This window comes from Myxocyprinus asiaticus, chromosome 3 (genome assembly GCF_019703515.2).
Source record: "Myxocyprinus asiaticus isolate MX2 ecotype Aquarium Trade chromosome 3, UBuf_Myxa_2, whole genome shotgun sequence".
NCBI lineage: Eukaryota > Metazoa > Chordata > Actinopteri > Cypriniformes > Catostomidae > Myxocyprinus > Myxocyprinus asiaticus.
Window position 1 is genome coordinate 17,447,538 of NC_059346.1, and position 19,343 is coordinate 17,466,880.

Sequence of the window (19,343 nt, forward strand, 5' to 3'; positions counted from 1 at the left end):
TAGCCAGTGTGTACCACAGTAAGACACTGTCAGCAGCACATGTTTCCATAGCTACTGAAGTTAATTTCATCCTTTATTGATATACACTCACTGAGCACTTTATTAGGAACACTATGGTCCTAATAAAGTGCCCGACATGGTCTTCTGCTGTTGTAGCCCTTAGGCCTCAATGTTCGATGTGTTGTGCATTCTGAGATGCTATTCTGCTCACTACAATTGTACAGAGTGGTTATCTGAGTTACTGTAGCATTTCTGTCAGCTCGAACGAGTTTGGCCATTCTCCGTTGACCTCTCTCATCAACAAGGTGTTTCTTTCCGCAGAACTGCCGCTCACTGGTTGTTTTTGGTTTTTGGCACCATTTTGAATCAACTCTAGAGACTGTTGTGCATGAAAATCCCAAGAGATCAGCAGTTACAGAAATACTCAAACCAGCCCGTCTGGCACCAACAATCATGCCACAGTCTAAACCACTGAGATCACATTTTTTCCCCATTCTGATGGTTGATGTGAACATTAACTGAAGCTCCGGATCCATATCGGCATGATTTTTTGCATTGCACTGCTGCCACACGATTGGCTGATTAGATAATCGCATGAATAAGTAGGTGTACAGGTATTCCTAATAAAGTGTTCAGTGAGTGTACAGTCAGGTAACATTAAGTAATTTTACTCATTAGGTAATGTTTCCACAGGATTGGATGCAGGGCACGTTTGAAAACATACACAGTTTAAATCGGAGGCTCTTGTAAACTATTAGCTGGAAGCCTAAAATCTTTCACCTCTAAAAACAAACTATAGATTTCTCAGGCAGTGACCACATACATTAACTAAAGGCTGTCTGTGATTGTAAAATGAGCATAATAGAAATAAGGTTGTGTGACAGATGTTAAGGTGCAGAGATGCTACCATAAGAAACCAGGTATAAAATACACTTTAGATTTACCATGTTCACTAGTAATGCTATACCATTTCCTTATCAGAAATCACACACACATTTATTTAGCCTTCTAAATGAGGATATCCCATAAACGTCTCTTGTTTTCACAGAAAGCCAATTGTACCTACTATAGTCAGTGTTTCCCACAGGATTTTGTGAGACTGTGGTGGGTGGACCTCGGACCCTCTAGGGGGGTCTGGGGGCATGGTCCCCTGTAAGAAAATTTTGTACATTTTAAAGTTAAATGCATCAATCTGGTGCACTTTGAGAGCTAAATTAAGGGGCTGGATCTATGAAGAACATTGTGCTCTTGTAAACAATTTTGTGCTATAGTAGTAATTTAATCATAAAAACAGTGGTTATATATATATGAATGGTGATGACACGGCAAAAAAGCCACACCCACAAAGTGTAAACAAAACAGAGTTTAACGCAGTTCACAAATGGTCAAAACACAAAATCGACTAGAGCATACATTTGAGCCAGGGCTCAACATGAAGCACTGTCATGTGCTTGTCCTCTGGACAAGTAAATTGGTCGTTTACTTGTCCGAGTAAAAAAGTTACTTGTCCGGAGAGAAAAAAGGACATTTAAGTTACATGCTCAAGTAACATGTCAAAGTTTATGTTGTATATTTTTCTAAAATTATTACCGATGCCCAACCTAATAGTGTACATATGCAATCAACTCAATTCTCTGCGACAGAAATGTAAACTGCACTGGGTAGGGGAGGAGGCTATTGTCATATGATAATTATTTTATGTGACGTATGGTAGTCAAATAAAGGAAAGCCTCCATCGCCACCATTAACAGCAGGGGTGCTCACACTTCTATGGAAAGAGATCTACTTTTTCATCATGTTATTGCAGCAAGATCTACCATGTACAATAAAGGCTATACATTATCACAATACCAAAATTTCAGTAGTTGGTAGTGAAATTTGACGATTCTCAATACCAGCTTTAATACCACAACAAATAATAACACTAACTAATATGTTAATTATGGAAGAATGGTTTCAAGTTCTCAAGTAATTATTCAAGACTAGTAAACAAACAGTAATAAAATAACAATAAAAACAGCAATGAACAGAAATAGATTAAAAATAATAGAACAAAAATACAAATTAAGAAAATTCAGTGCTTTTTTAACAGCTTTAAAAGTTTTTAACAGCAATATCAAGTATTCAAGGAAACATTCAGAATGAAATGCAACATAAAAGTACTACTGGTCTTTACTGTATGATTATAATACATTAATACTTTAACTAAAACTACTAAAGTAATTCAGTCAAGAGCAGAGAGTGTTTTCTCGTTTTCTTGTTCTGGTTGTTTGATTATTATAATACACACTAGACAGCAGCAGGTCTATTAGCTTACATTTATACTTACAAGTCCGACATTTTAATACAAATCCGCTTTTTCTCCGCTGTTTACGTTCACTTTAGACATCACTCTCTGTGTTTACATGAATACCTCACCAAGACGGGCATTTTGAAATGTATTTGACCGTTCAGGTGCGCATTAGTGCGAGCATTTTTGGAACACGCGCATGTTCAGCACATACACATATGCCGCCTGTCAATCAAACAGGGCAAAGCTGTTACTAGATCGCTTGCAAATTATACAATTACGTGCTCTTGATTACTTTCAACAGCAGAATAAGAATATGAACTTTCTAATAAGTGACACAGACCTAGGCAATCACAAATATAGATGGTTATTTTTTTTGTTATTGACGTTTTAATCAATCTGCTTGTCCGGTCGGGTAAGTAAAATTCTCTTTCACTTGCCCCTTCAAAAGTCCACTTGTCCCGGACAAGCGTTAATGTCGAGCCTTGTGAGCCATCAAAGAAATGAAGCAAAAGTGGTTACCTGTGTTGAACTCGCTCCTCAGGTGCTGAAAATAGTTACGTTGTCAGAGCCGCTGGTAATAACATTAAAGTTAGATAATTGGTGTGTGAGCATGCGCGTGTGCTGACTGGGAGTGAGAAATGCTTTGCCAAAGCAACGGTGCAATACACAACGTTAGAGATTTTTTATGTTATTATGAGAAGTGTACAAATATTTTCGGTTCATTATGAAACTGTGGTGGGACAAATAAGACAAATTAGCGGGCCGTCACAGTCTAGGTAATTAATGGGAAACACTGATAGTCTAACCCTACCCCTAAACAAAACATTTGCATTTCTAACATTTAAAACAACATTATTTATTTTATATGTGAATCGTTTTTCCAATTGAGGACATCCCCGGATGTCCCCTTTTGTGGGTTTTGTAAGATTTAGCTGACCTATGACGACAATTTGTCCCCAAACTATAGCGAAGTATGTACACGCACTTTCACATGCACACCATCTTCACCACAAACAAAAATTTTCTCTTTGATGTGTAGGTGGAGTTTCAGGGTCAATGTGTAAGTAAAAAAAATATTATTTAAAAAGAGTTATTATATATGTTTGTGTGTAGTCAGCATGCATGCATTCGTTTTTTTTCCTTCTCATTTAAGCTTATATGTTCCTCCTCTGCATAGCACCCTCTGAAGTGCAAACAGTTACAGACACGCATGCACAAACACAAACACTCACTCTCCTGTCTCTCAGTGTCATAAACAATGAGTGTCATCTCTCTCTCTCTCTCTCTCTCTCTCTCTCCCTCTCTCTCTGCAGGGCGTCCCGTAATAAATCAGAGAAGAAGAGGCGAGACCAGTTCAATGTCCTTATTAAAGAGCTGTGTACTATGCTGCAGGGTCAGGGTCATCCCCGCAAGATGGACAAATCCACCATCCTGCAGAGGACCATTGACTTCTTGCAGCAACAGAAAGGTTAGGGGGAAGGTCATAGGGTTTTGTTTGTAAGAATTGTAGTGGGGATAAAATACTGGGAGTGGGAGAAAAAAATGAAATATCTCTGGGTGCATGCAACCTTTCCCTCAGTCTAATTAAGAGGGGGAAAAAAATATTTGAAGAAAATTGATGCTTGAGATAGATTGATTTTTACATTTGGTCTAGCAGGTATACTCTGGTCTACCCAAGTTTCCCTCCCAATCTTAAGTTTCACTATTATAGAAAACTGATATCTCATTATCTTACCTTTTACAGTAATATTATTTATTTTCTTTGCATATCTGAGTACTTAAAGAGCAGAATGAACCCATTCATCTCTGTGCTACAGTGACAAGAAAAAGTATGTGGAACCTTTGGAATTATTTTTCAACAACATTATTCAGAAAATGTTGTCTGATCTTCACTTAAGTTCTAATAATAGACTTACACAATCTGCTTAAAGTAATGACAAACAAATAATTTCACTTGTTCTTGTCAATGCTGAATATACCATTTAAAAATTCACAGTCTATGGTTGAAAACTATGTGAACCTCTGGGCTAATGACTTGTAAAAAGCCAATTTGGAGACAGGTGTTAGATTCAGTGAGAATGAGCTGCAATTGTAGGTGCCCTATAAAAACAGTAACTTCTCAAGAAGCATGTAAACCATGCCCCAATCAAAACAAATGTCAGAGGATCTTAGAAAAACAATTGTAGAGATGTATGAAGCTGGAAAAGACTAAAAAACTATTTCTAAAGACCTCAATGTTCACCAATCCAAAGTATGACAAACTGTCTACAAATGGAGGAAACTCTTCCACATTCTTGCTACTTTTCCTTGTAGTGGGTACCCTGCAAAGATCACCCCAAGACATGGGTGTCCAAACTTTTTCTACTGGGAACCAAAGAAATAAGGTGTTGCGGGCTGCCCTGTTGTAGTAATAATAATAATTTAAAACAGGCTAGATGCCACTTTTGCATCATCTTTATATGGTATGCTTAATATTATGCAAGTTTTAATCAATTTTGTATTAATAAATTATATTTCTCTCATCAAGAACGCTTGTAATAGAACAAGCGTTCAGAAATGCAGGGTCAGAAATTAAGGGATGCTCAGGGCAAAAATGCCCCCAAAAGTGACAAAAAATGCCCTAAAGTATAAGGTATCGGGAGATTTTATCAAGAAAAAGTACATGAGCAAAGTATCTAACCCGATACCAGTCCTATAACAAAATCATCATTCCGTGGAAATCTGGAGGAATCCAAACTCGATAGGGACACCCATTGTTCAGAATACAAATTTCATGTAATTTCTCAATTGCAGGCCAAATTATGTTCTATTTCCAAAATCTCTTGCGGGCCGCATCAGAGCAGTCTGCGGGCTGCAGATGGCCCGCAGGCCATAGTTTGGCACCCCTGCCCCAAGAGCACAACCTGCAACCTGCAATGCTGAAGGAAGTGGAAAAAGAACCCAAGGGTAATGGCAAAAGATCTGCAGAAATATCTTGCTCCGTTCATGTGTCTACTCTACAAATAATGCTGAACAAGAGTGGTGTTCATGGGAGGACACCACAGAGGAAAATGCTCTTCAAAAAAACTGTCTCAAGTTTGCGAAAGACGACCTACATGCTCCACAAAGCTTCTAGGATAATGTTTTGTGGACAAATGAAACAAAAATTTAACTTTTTGGCAGAAACTTACAACATTATATCTGGAGGAAAAAAGGCAATGCACACCAACATCAAAACCTTATCCCAACTGTGAAGCATGGTGGAGGAAGCACCATAGTTTGGGTCTGCTTTGCTGCATCAGGGCCTGGACAGCTCGCAATAATTGAGGGAACAATTAATTCAAAGAGATTTTACATAAGAATGACAGAGTAGCGGTCCGTTATCTGAAACTTAAAAGAGGTTGGGTGATGCAACAAGACAAGGACTCAAAACATACAAGAAAATCAACAGAATGGCTAAAGAGGGGGGAAAAGAATAATGTTTTGGAATGGTCATGTAGCAGTCCATACCTTTACCGAGCTGAGATGTTGTAGCATGACCTGAAGAAGGCTGTTCATGCAAGAAATCCCAGCTATATTAATGAAACAGATTTGGGAGGAATTGTGTAAAGTCCCTCCTCAACATTGTACAAGGCTGATCAGCAGCTACATTGTCAGCAAACGTCTGGTGGATGTTCTACCAGTTATTAAATACAAGGGTTAACATACTTTTTTCAGCTTGGACTGTAAATAATTAAACAACATTTTCAATAAAGACATGAAAACTACACTGCCTGGCCACAAAAAAAAAAAAGTTGCACACTCTAATATTTTGTTGGACTACCTTTAGCTTTGATTACGGCATGCATTTGTCATGGCATTGTTTTGACAACCTTATGCAACGTCAAAACATTTATTTCTGTCCAGAGTTGCATTAATTTTTGGCCGTGATCTTGTATTGATGACGGGAGAGTCGAACCACTCCGTAAAGTCTTCTCCGGCACATCCCAAACACTTTCAATGGGGTTAAGGTCAGGACCCTGTGGTGGCCAATTCATGTGTGAAAATTATTCCTCACACTCCCTGAACCACTCTTTCACAACTGGAGCCCAATGAATCTTGGCATTGTCATCCTGGAATATGCCTGTGCAGTCAGGGAAGAAAAAAATCCATTGATGGTATAACCTGGTCATTCAGTACATTCAGCTGACTTCATTTTATTGCCGCATAACGTTGCTGAGCCTAGACCTGACCAATTGAAGCAACTCCAGATCATAACACTGCCTCCAGAGGCTTGTACAGTGGGCACTATGCATGACAGGTGCATTGCTTCATGCGCTTCCCTTCTTACCCTGACGCGCCCATCGCTTTGGAATCGGGTAAATCTGGACTCATCAGACCACATGACCTTTTTACATTGCTCCACAGTCCAATCTTTATGCTCCCTAGCAAATTAAGGTTTTTTCCAATTTGCCTCACTAACAAGAGGCTTTCATATGGCCACACAGCTGTTTAGTCCCAATCATGTAAGTTCACATTGCATTGTGCGTGTGGAAATGCTCTTATTTTCACTATTATACATAGCCATGAGTTCTACTGTTGGCTGTTTTACGATGTGACTTCACCAAGCATTTTAGTGATCTCCAATCATCACCATTCAAGATTTTTTTCTGACCACATTTCTTCTGCAAAGCTGATGGTTCACCACTATCCCTTCCAGGTTTTAATAAAGTGTTGGACAGTTCTTAACCCAATTCCAGTGATTTCAGCAATCTCCTTTGTTGTTTTCTTTGCTTGATGCAGGCTAAAAATTTGCCCCTTCTTAAACACAGTAACATCTTTTCCATGACCACTTCTACAATATGAGAAATGAGAAGCTACACACTGCATCAGTTAGGGTTAAAAGAACTGTTGCCAGCTGAAACATATTAATCACTGCAATAGTGATCCCATCATAGGCACTTATGTATCTGCTTATTTAAAACCAAACGGCGCCTTTTATTCTTATTTTTTCGCCAGGGAGTATACAATTATTTGTTTGTCATTACTTTAAGCAGATTGTGTTTGTGTACTATTAGGACTTAGGTGAAGATCAGACCACATTTTCTGAATAATTGTAATGCAGGTAATTCCAAAGAGTTGCCAATGTCAGGTGAATTTACTGGCCATAAATATTTCTTATTGGATAGGAAAATGTTTTAAAAATACGACAATATGACAATTCAATATTTGTGTTTTTTTCCCCGTTGCATATGAATCAGATCTTCATATATATTTTTAAAACAAGGTAAATTCCACATGGAGTTCTGGAGAAAAATCATCAGTGAGGTTCAGGTTATCATAGTCACAATTCAATTTAAAGCTTGTATTGTGTTGCAGTTAACACTGGTTTAACTGCAGAGTAACTGGCGAGTTACTTGCCAAATAACAAGTATTATTTACTCACCAAATGCCCTTTTTACTTGCATTTGGTGCTTGGCAATTGTTAATTTTGGGCCCTGGCTAGAAAAGAATGTTTTTTGCTGTATCTCTTGATCTCAGTTTGAGTTGAGGAGTGAACTGTTGCAAGCTCCTGGGCGTGTCACTACCAACACCTCTGTATGCCAGCAATTGCTCTGTGATGGGCCCTGTTCCATTTCCTGTCTGAATCCAGGGCACAGCTGTCAGGCTGTTGGCAGAACGTTTAATGGCAGCAGATTTCAATGCTCCTATAAACAGTTCAGCCATATTCAACTTCCCCCAGTCCCAGAATTCCTTACTGCTTGACTTACATTTCTTTCCTTTTTTATCCATTCCATCCAAATTTATTAGTTCACAAAATGCCTGTCCCAGACTTCCACAGTTACAGTCACGATTTACAGTATGTTGTCACAGCATTCCAAAACATTTTCCGTGTGTTTGATGTTTTCTAGAGATCACAGCGCAAACGGAATCTTGTGAGGTCCGGCAGGACTGGAAGCCTTCTTTCCTCAGCAACGAGGAATTCACCCAGTTAATGCTGGAGGTAAAGGAAACTTGTAACCATCATAGCCGCCTCCTCCACTTTCTGTATTTCCCTAACCCTCTGGGAATACTGTGCACTTCAGCTGTATACTGTGCTGCCAATGCATCATGTATTTTACTAGGGAAGGAGATGCCATACAGCATTGCTTCAGGTTAAAGTGTTGTGCTTGTAGGAAAGTGAAACACACATTACAGTAAAGGAAACTTGTTCAAGTGTAACGTTAATCCTGTAGCAGAAATACAGAATGTGCATATACTGTGTGATGACTTGAGCTGTACAATGCCTATAGCCAGCTGAATAAGGAAGTCAAGCTTTTATAGGGACTCTTTGAATTTGCCCCAAAATTTCCAGCATTAAGGACATTTTCACAAATGATCACTTCCTTTTAAAAACAAACTCTGGCTTCCCTCAGCTCCCAGTCTAAGAAACTGACAAGTCTAGCCAATCAGGCATATAGTAGTAACTGCAGAGTGTTATCACCAATTCCCTGCTCACACCAGTGCCCTAACATCAAATTACTGATCAACCAAAATAAGGTTTTCATTGGCTAATTCTTAAATTATTCTATGTCATACCCTCAATCCTGAATGTGCTGTTATAGCCTTGACATATGCAATGGACCTTTTTCTAAATGGACCAGTAATATAAATAAGTGGAAAAAAAAAACAAAAAAACGTTTGTACTATATTTACTCTACTAAAATAAAACTGAAATAATGCATTCATTACATGCTTTGCTCATGCACCTCTATCTGCAACACCTTTTTTTAGAATGTACTTAATTACAGAAAAAATACTAATATCAGTACAGTTTCTATGTCAGTGTCTACTGCTACTTTAATGAACTTTTTTGTGTTTGGTTATGGCAGGCATTGGATGGATTCCTAATAGCTCTTACCACAGATGGGAACATCATATATGTATCTGACAGTGTGTCCTCTCTCATTGGCCATCTGCCGGTAAGTGAAGGGGGTGGGGTGAAAATTCCAGACACTCTTTGGTTGAAACTCAGTCCAATGCATGAAAGTGAGCAATCTGCAATAAAGTTTTATGTAAGCTTGATTATCTTTTTTACTTAATATGAATTCATTACCTCTGAAAATGTTGTGTGATATGATTAGTCTGCCAAACTCATCTTATTAGGAATGTAATTGTCATGTTTTTCTAAACTTAGTTAAGGCAGCCCACACACAGCAGATTTTCTGTAGGCTGTGGACAACAACCCTTAGGAAACACTTCAGAACATTTTAGGCTTTTTATTTGTTGTATTTGGGCAGGATCTGAAAATCATTTTCTTGATTCTTTGAAATATATGGCCCCAATTGAAGTGGACGGTCATTGCCAGTGAAGTGGCTCCACTTATTACAGAAAAAAAACAAAAAAAAAACACATTTGAATTGGAGTGTAAAAAGACACACCTGAGTATCTTATTTCAATAACCTGAATCAATGTATTGCAATGCTGCAAATGCATCAAAATCTATCTAAATGTAAGATCACATGCTGCCAGACTAATGATCCTGTTCCTGCTGCTGTTATGTGTGGGTCACAAAAGTGATTGCATAATATCAAAGTCCCTTTCAAGGCAAGTCAGTCCACTCGGCAGCCATCTTGGGAATGCTCCCGGGCAGCTATTTTCTATGTATACAATTGGCATAAAAGTACAGCTCCTGCCTATTTAAATGGGGAAAGAGCTAAATCTCCAAAATGGTTGGTCAAGATTACGATCAAATAACATATTTCAAATCAGCAGGAAGATCTGACAACACTGGTATCAAAAATTGTGTTTCTTCACTCTCATCACGCTAAAAACGCTATTTTTCAGAATGGTCCAGCTAATGCGCATGCACGTTCCCGAGTTAAAAAGTGATGTCTGTATCTAAAAGGTGATTGGCTCTTTTACCTGAAAGGCAAGACTTCTTTTTCTACATCCGCCTTATTGGGTGTTCCAATTTCTCCCATTCATTTTAATACAAGTGCTCCGTCTCGGGCTAAATAGTCTCTGATAATACTCATGGTCCCTTGCATCAATGTCTTACCCCCATAATCTTTGGCCTTATTAAGCACAGCAGAGCAGAGAGGAGGGCTTAGCAGACCCTTGTTATTGAGGAATAGAACAGACTGAACTCGAGGAGGACAGAAGCTCAAGTGCGGACATTGTTATGGATTCATCTGCTCAGATTGTGCTAATAATCTCATGATTTTGTTTAGATGATGCTTGGAAATTTAACTCAGTTCCTGTAATAACAAAACCACACTACTGATTCTTTTAAGGTTTTTCCTTGGATAGTATAGGACTTAGGTTGTATGGATAACATCTTTAAAAAAGCAGTAGTGTCATTGAATTAGGTTGAAAGTGCATAGCATTGTGGGAATTGAAGTGTGCACCACTGATGGAGAAGAGCAGAGAGTGATGTTGCCATGGATACTGTTGTGTCTCAGTCAGATATGGTGGACCAGAACATTTTGAACTTCCTGCCGGAGCGAGAGCATGGAGAGGTGTATAAACTACTGTCGTCACACATGCTCTTGACGGAGTCTTCTGCTGTTGACCTGCTCAACACCAGTGAGTATACACACACACTTACACACACATAGTCTAGCACAGAGGTTTTCAAACTGAGGTCCGGGGGCCGCAAGGGGGTGCTAGGGGGTCCGAAAAGATTTTTGAGAAAAAAAGTGTAAAAATGTTCACATTATTTTACCTTTTTACTGTTTCATTCTGAAATCATTCGATTTATCACGATTATTTTATTGTATTGACATCCATAGTAAGAAATAAAAACAGAAATAAAAATAAATTGCCATATAATTTCAAATATTATGAAAAAAAATATCTTATTTGTAAGAAATAAGGGTTGCAGTTCAGTATTCTCTGTGAAGCTGCTTTAAAACAAATGTCATTTTATTGTATACGTTTACAAAAAAAAAAAAAAAAAAATATATATATATATATATATATATATATATATATATATATATATATATATATAGTGCTTTTCACAATAAATATAAATATTTTAAATAAAATATAATTTTTTTATTGTTATTTTTTTAAATTGAATCAAATTGAAAAGAAATCTGCATAATCAGCATAAGAAAGATACATTATCAACTTAATAAGAAATCAATATTTTACAGATAATATTTTAATAATTTATTCTGGCATTAGTACAATGACAAGATAAAAGCAATTATTTACTTTTAAAGTCTTTTTAATATCATGTCAACTACATTTCTCACACAGAGGGTCCCTTGCAAGGGGATCATCAAATTTGGGGGTCCTTGGCACCAAACAGTTTGAAAACCCCTGGCCTAGCACACAAACAGATACTGTATATGCACACAAACACTCTGAAGACTCTCTAGTTGACTGTTTGTTAAAGATGCAGTAAATATTTTTTATACTTTATGCAATGTTTCATTACACACTATGAATACTTACACAATAGAGCAGGGGTCGGCAACCTTTTTGAAATGTGGCATTTTTAATTTCCTTTGTTAATCACTGTGCTGAATCTCCCCACCTTCCATCCACGTGTATGTACAGTATGTATTGTATGTATGTGTGAATGCATGTATGCAACTACACTGTAAAAAGTGGTAACCTGAAATTGTTACTGTACCTTAAAACTATTTCTACTTGTTCTAACCCTTAAAATATGTTTTGTTCGTGTAATTCAGTAATGTATTCATGTTGATTCAGTAATGTTAAATATATTTATTAATATCATTATTATGTTAAATGTATAATATTTAAACTTGAATCAAAACAGTTAATTTAATAACCAAATTAAACGCATTTTTAGTTTAACATTTTTGTCAGTGTAGGTATGTGGTTAAAAATGTATGTCTGAAATTCAAATTGGCCAACGGTTGCCATTACAGAGTGCGTTGCAGCAAAAGTTACAATTTTGGTTGCATGACAAAGCATCTTGTCTCTACGCACTATCCCCATTGAAATCAATGGATTCACAGCGTTCTCTGATTAAGTGTGATCTCTAGTGTGTACGCACCCATCTAAGTGGCCAAAAAAAGCTATTTTATTCTACATAAGGGTGGTTGCACCATCATGATGACTGCCATGTTGAAATCACATGATCACATAAGTTTTAGTGGAGGAGTTGAAAAGATACGTCATGTCGGATCATTCATTTGAATAGGTTACATGTTTCTTACTACAGTGCCTTTGTGTACAACAATAAAGTCAAAGAAAAGCCTATATAATTTGAATACCATTAAAGGCGTCAGTATTTTTTAAATAATTTTTAATTGTTTTTAATAAACGTGAAAAGAGATTATGTGAAAACAGATTTGTGAGAAACTAAGCGAAACTACAGGTGTCAGAATAAACAAGAAATCCATGTCATCGTTGTCGACTGAGAGTCTGGCCAAATATGAATAATCTGTGTTGTCATCAGTGCTTATGCACCTGCTTTAGGGTAATTGCAGGTGCTTGTCTGGCCTCACTCTTTATAAAGGAAATTTCAAACCGGCACACATTGCATCAAGGTGCTTCATGAAGTTGTATGTGCCTTTTATCTTGGTAACCCCTACCCCATTATCAGATACTTATTGATGGGGAATAAATTAATCATGACAAATATATCTGTGAATAGGCTATTTCTACAATGGCATTGATAATTAAAACTTTTGCTTTTGTTTGATAATGCATTGATGACTTATCTTGCACTACACAGATTTTTATCCAATCAAATGCTTTCTTGATGGGAATGTCCCATCCCCCTAAATACCATCTGCCACTGACTAGTAGCAAATGATGGTTAATGGCTGTGATGTAACTAGGGCCTACATTAAAAAAAGGGATTAACCCTTCAATATGTCCCACCCAAACTTCTATTTAAAAAGGAAATTCTTCAACTCTGGGGGAAAAAAAGCTGTGCTCGTCAAGCCATTTCATGTGGTCTTGAAACACCAAAAATCAACACTGTTCTTAAGCAGACACACACTTTCGCTTACACATGCATTTAATGATTTTTTTTTTTCTGTTATAATAAAAATGATTAAATGTTATTAGATGTTTTTAGAGTCTGTTATGGGATAGTTAACAAAATAATATGAAGAGTTTTGTAATGTTCCTTAAAATTTTGACAGAGCAGAATCCCTGTGATTGGCCCCCTGCAATATGCTGCGAGTCAGTCTTTGCACTCTGATTGGTTTATTTGAGAGTGCCATGTACATTGCTCTCTTATTAGCTGGCTGCAGTGTGCTTCTATGATTAGACTCAAGGCTAATTATAGAGGCTCTGTGTGTGCAGTGTAATACAGTAACACAGATTATCTATTACAACACACTGATAATCCCACATGCAGCTCTAACGCTGACCTCAATCCCTGAAACAGAGAGAAAGAGAAATAAAGAGAGAGATTCAAATGGCAAAGAGTCACTGTTGACTTATTGATCTTGTTTGATAATCAGAAACACCTCTGTTTTTACTGGTCACACTCAATTGCACGCATGCACTCACACTTACACACACTCCTGTATGGTCTGTCAGGTCACTGTATTCTATTTTAGTCTAATCATCAAAGCCACTGGGGCCACAGCCGTAAAAGAACATTAACCTCTTGTGTGTGTGTCTGACAAGCTGAATTGCTCTGTTATCGCTCTAATTCCTCTCTTCTTCCACCCATGCCCCCTTTTTCATCCCTTTCTTCCCCTACTTCTGTCTCTCTCTCTCTAATCACTGTCTCTTAGATGAGACGCACATCGAGTTCTGCTGTCATTTAGCGAGGGGGAACATTGACCCAAAAGAACCACCCACATACGAATATGTTAAATTCGTTGGAGATTTCAAGTTTCATAACAATGGTGGGTTTTTACATCACTCTGAGCCACATGCAACACCAACAGAGACACTAATGACTGATGAAAAGTTATATTTCTGCCTATTACTTAATTCTGAAGACAAATTAAACAGCACAATGTCCCTTTCCTTTAGCTATGTCAGTATGCTTGAGAGCATGTTGAGTGAGCTTTTGTTTGTATGTTTGTCTTGCTGTGTGAGGAAAGATTTAATGAGTGGGAGACATTTGAATAGGTTCAAATGATTGGACCAGGTCCTCATTAGCAAGTAGAATGCCATTGTAAGGTCACATCTTGAATGACAATAGCATGAAAATGAGAATTGAATCATATAGGAAACAGTCAAAATCAAACATTAGATCAATGTTAAGTCCTCCGTGAACTTTCATGACTTGGTAATATTTCCCTTTTAGACTGCAGTCCTTTCAGAAGTGACAGCATTCACGTTATATAACTGCCTTGTGCGCTTTGGTGCTTTTAAAAATTGGTTGCTACATTATACAAATATTAAAGGGATAGTTCACCCAGAAATGAAAACTCTCATCATTTACTCACTTCAACACTTTCTTTCTTCTGCTGAACTCAAAGATTTTTAGAAGAATATTTCAGCACTGTAGGTCCTCACAATGCAAGTGAATGGATACCAAAATAGTGAAACTCCAAAAGGACATAAAGGCAGCATAAAAGTAATCCATAAGACTCCACATGTTAAATAAATATCTTCAGAAGCGATATGATAGGTGTGGGTGAGAAACAGATCAATATTTAAGTCAGTTTTTACTATCAGTCTCCTCTTTCACATTTTTCTTCTTTTGTTTTTGGCAATTCTTCATGCATATCGTCACCTACTGGGCAGGGAGGATAATTTATAATAAAAAAGGACTTAAATATTGATCACCCACACTTATCATAACGCTTCTGAAGACATGCTACATTTATGTGCTTTTTGGAGCTTAAACATTCTGGTACCCATTCACTTGCATTGTGAGGACCTACAGAGCTGAAATATTCTTCTAAAAATCTTCATTTGTGTTCAGCAGAAGAAAAACATTACACATCTGGGATGGCATGAGGGTGAGTAAATTATGAGAGAATTTTCATTTTTGGGTGAACTATTCCTTTAAGAACACATTTTCATTAAATGTCATTTTATTAAGCAAATTTATTAAATGCCTTGCTAGAAGATGGTCTCTGACATGTAAACATCTATGGGTGCTGCTTAGTGACATACACAGTAGCTAGGCATCATAGAATTTTAGTAGGAAGTAAATAAGTAAGGTACTTTATTTGATCACTCGAGAAATATTATGGTACAATAATCTTGTTTCACACGTTAAAGGACTTGAGCCTTCTCAAGAAGTACAGACAAGTCTGGATGGCTGTATTGACCAATCAGCACCAAGGACTGGAACTATCCATTTTATAATACATAACAGCAAATGAGATGTACACAAAATTGGTGAAATAAAAAAAATTACACTCTATATTTGCTTAAAATGTTTGAAAACAAAAAAAAATTGCATTGTCCATTTTTGGTTGATAATGTCAACAAATAAAAAAAAGTCAATTATTGGCTGATAAATTGGCTTCAATCACTAGTGTCAAGTAGCTCTTAAATCTGGTAACTTTTTTATACAGCATATGATGTTCATACTTATTAAATGGTTTTGTTAGAAAACCCAATCAAGCTCTGTTTTTCTGTTTGTGCTGCAGTGACTCTGTCCTCATGTAACGGTTATGAGCTGGCATTCCCGCGCACGCTGCAATCCTCACTGGAGGAGCAGATCTCTCTTGTAGCCACAGTGAGACTCGTGACCCCCCAATTCCTGAAGGTAGGAGAGCAACACACACATTAAGTCTGTCTTTCCTTTAATATGATGGTGAATTAAGTTTTTCCTACATTGTGGAGACCAAATGTCCCCCCAAGAATAGTAAAACCTGATATCACATGCAATGTGGGGACTAGCTAACAGTTTAATTACATAATGTTACATAATGTCCAAATGCAGAAAGGTTTGTTTAAGGGTTAGATTTAGAGGTAGGGGTAGTGGATAGAAAATATCTTTTTAGCTTAGTATAAAAATAATAGAAGTCAATGGGAAGTTACCAACATTTTAGGAAAACAAACGTGTGTGTGTGTGTGTGTGTTATAGGATCTGTGTAACGTTGAGGACGTTTGTGATGAATTCACATCAAGACACAGTCTGGAATGGAAATTTCTCTTCTTGGATCACAGGTGAATCAAATGCCACTGTGACTCCATTATGCATACGACTCTTCTCATGGTCTTTTGTACTTAAAGGGATAGTTCACCCCCTTTTTTTTTTTTTTTTTGCTGACCCATTTAAATCTGCTAATTCAGATTTTCCATTGTCCCAAGGCCAGCTGCGGGTGGGCGATGTGACATCAGACGTGTGTGTCTGTATGTGTGTGTGTGTGTTTGAGTGAGTTCTCAAACACATATTTTAATGTGATCTCTTTATTCTGCTGTGGTTTTATCTACTGAAAAACAAGTTTCTGACCCCCGGAGTGTTACATAACCGTGTGTGTGTAGTACTGGATGTCCTGACCCCTACAGGGCTATAATAGGATGTTCAAGCTCTCTTGTCAAACTTTCTCTTTAAAGACATAGTTCACCAAAAAGTAAATATTCTGTTATCATTTACTCACCCTCATGATGTTCCAAACTTGTATGATTTCTTTCTGCTCTGGAACTCAAAACAAGTTAGCCTCAGTCACCATTCATTTTCACTGCATATTTTTTTCCATACTAAGAAAGCGAATAGTGACTGAAGAAAACATGTTGCCTAACATCTTGCTTTTTGTTCCACTGAGAAAGTCATGGGTTTGGAGTAAATGATGACAGAATTTTCATTTTTGGCTGAACTATACCTTTTAGCTTACATGCCTCTTTCTTTTTACACGCTTACACAAACACATACTGTACTTGACTCAAGGTGGCTATGGACACCCAGCTCTCTATTACCTTAGTGGTTCCTATAGCAATGAGTGTCCGTAGGCTCATCTGAGCCACCAAGTTTCATTCCTTCAGTGACTAACTGAGGAAGTGCATGGTCATTTTCATGGGTAGCAGTAGTTTAAAGGATGAGCTACATTAAGCATGTGTGTGCATTTGCAGGGCATCTCCTATTATTGGATACCTGCCATTTGAGGTTTTGGGAACGTCAGGTTACGATTACTACCATGTGGATGACCTGGAGCTGATCGCTCAGTGTCATAAACAATGTAAGTGTTATCTCTAAATCTCTCTCCCTCTTTCTGTCTCTTTCTCTTTTAAAATTAGGTCAGTGTACCGGACGGTACTGTCTTGAAAGTCTTGTGTTGTTTGTGTGAGTCACAGTGGAGCTAAAAATGCCCCCATCAGGAAAGATAAAAGACTCCCAAGCTCGCAAGTTACAAGCTCTCTGATGTTATTATATACTGTAGAGACTACTGATCTGACTTGTTTGTGTGTGCATTGCAGTGATGCAGTTTGGGAAAGGAAAATCCTGTTACTATCGGTTCCTGACTAAAGGACAGCAGTGGATCTGGCTGCAGACACATTATTACATTACATACCACCAGTGGAACTCCAAACCAGAGTTTATCGTCTGTACACACAGTGTGGTCAGGTAAAAACACACACACAGTTACGCATACACATGGAGCCAAACCCAATTTGGCAATGTCAATTTCATATGCATATAAACAGAAAACACTCTTAAAAACCATCTACCTCTAGTTTAACATCTTAAAATATGTAATGAATATTTGTAGCTTAAAAAATAAATGCATATATATTCAAATACCAACTCATAAGTACTTAAAACTTAAAATCCAAGTTGCTAATTGGCATTAATAGGTAGCTCGGGTAATTAGAATCAGTGTTTTTAGTCCTCTGTGTCCATCTAGTGTTTAGTGTATGTTACTGCAGATATCAAGGTTTGTTCATGTTCCTGAAGTTTCTATTTCAGGATCACTCATAGTCTTTTCAAAAGCAATGAACAGTTTGAAAGGATGAAAAGTCAAAACAAAAAGCTAAACTTGTACCTACCTCTCTTTCTCTGTTAAGTTATGCTAAAGTCCGAGCGGAGAGAAGGAGAGAGGTTGGATTGGAGGAAAGCTCGTCTGAAATGGCCACATCCTCAATCAAGGTGTTACACACAAAAACAAACCAAAACACATACACACACCAGTTTCATATTCGATTTATGAGCCATTTGTATTGAATGCTAATGAGTAGTTAGTCATGTTTATGTCCAGTTTCCGAAGTACATTTTTCTCTGTGTGTGTGTGTGTAGGGGCAGGAGGTGTTTTTGGACATGTGTCCTCCTTTAGATACTCCACTGGACAGAATCAGCAGCACACGATCAGTGTCCTCACAAAGCTCTAGAAAATCATCACACACAGCAATGTCTGACTCTGAATGTGAGTACACACGTGTGCACACACGCCTCTGCCAACACTTCAGCACTTCTTATGATGTGAACATATAAATCAGAAGCTATTATGATAGAAACCCTGCATGTGTTTGCATAGCGAACTCATCAGTGATGTACACAGAAGTGTGCACGTCATCACGGCAATCTGCTTCCATTGGTCCAGAGAATAGTTCCAGCAGAATGCCACACAGCAGATCAAAGGTACGAATGTGCACACACACAGTCACATCATCATTTCTAGGGGCATTGATATGGAGAAGAAATTAATTACTTTGCGGTCTTTATAGGTGATGTGTGTAATTAATTCAATGTAAAAATAGTTTTTCCTATCCCAGCTTTACGCACTTCGCAAAATCATCTTGACATAAGCAATACATAATAAATCAACAGAGTATGATGTAAACAGAGTACACAGGTGTGTGCAAATGGAATTCAACAGGTTAGGGTGTGTCGATCAGACAAACAGATGGATAAACAGTACTGTGCAAAAATTTTAGACACATTAGATGTTTTACAAAAACATTTGTCTTAAGATGGTTATTTTTTATATTCTTCTGCTTTAGTGTGTCAATAGGACTTATACTTTCAAGTATAAGGTGATCAGTATGTCTAAACACTCAATACAAAATCCACAAATAACAAAGTGTCCACAAATATCCAAGTGAGTTATGGAGGACTCAGACATGAGATGTGTGTGTGTGTGTGTGTGTGTTTCTTTAAGCTTTGTCTTGTTGTTTTTGTTGTAGACCCTGATTCAGAGGCAGAGCTCCTCTGAGCCCACGCCAGTCTCCTCCTCCTGCAGTCAACATTCCACCACCATGG

The 19,343-nt window shown here is 37.6% G+C and overlaps 1 protein-coding gene across 3 annotated transcripts in view; it reads left to right on the plus strand.

The window, feature by feature from the left end:
* LOC127429210 (neuronal PAS domain-containing protein 2-like) overlaps positions 1-19,343 on the plus strand; it is a 106,148-nt gene that overhangs the window by 70,933 nt on the left and 15,872 nt on the right. For all 3 annotated transcript variants that reach the window (XM_051678097.1, XM_051678107.1, XM_051678089.1), the window contains 13 exons: positions 3,607-3,761; positions 8,164-8,255; positions 9,124-9,213; positions 10,696-10,819; positions 13,972-14,085; positions 15,793-15,911; positions 16,233-16,315; positions 17,219-17,325; positions 17,564-17,711; positions 18,152-18,233; positions 18,381-18,507; positions 18,619-18,722; positions 19,268-19,342. In XM_051678097.1, the coding sequence (XP_051534057.1) occupies positions 3,607-3,761; positions 8,164-8,255; positions 9,124-9,213; positions 10,696-10,819; positions 13,972-14,085; positions 15,793-15,911; positions 16,233-16,315; positions 17,219-17,325; positions 17,564-17,711; positions 18,152-18,233; positions 18,381-18,507; positions 18,619-18,722; positions 19,268-19,342 (1,420 nt within the window). The remainder of the gene's footprint in view (positions 1-3,606; positions 3,762-8,163; positions 8,256-9,123; positions 9,214-10,695; positions 10,820-13,971; positions 14,086-15,792; positions 15,912-16,232; positions 16,316-17,218; positions 17,326-17,563; positions 17,712-18,151; positions 18,234-18,380; positions 18,508-18,618; positions 18,723-19,267; position 19,343) is intronic.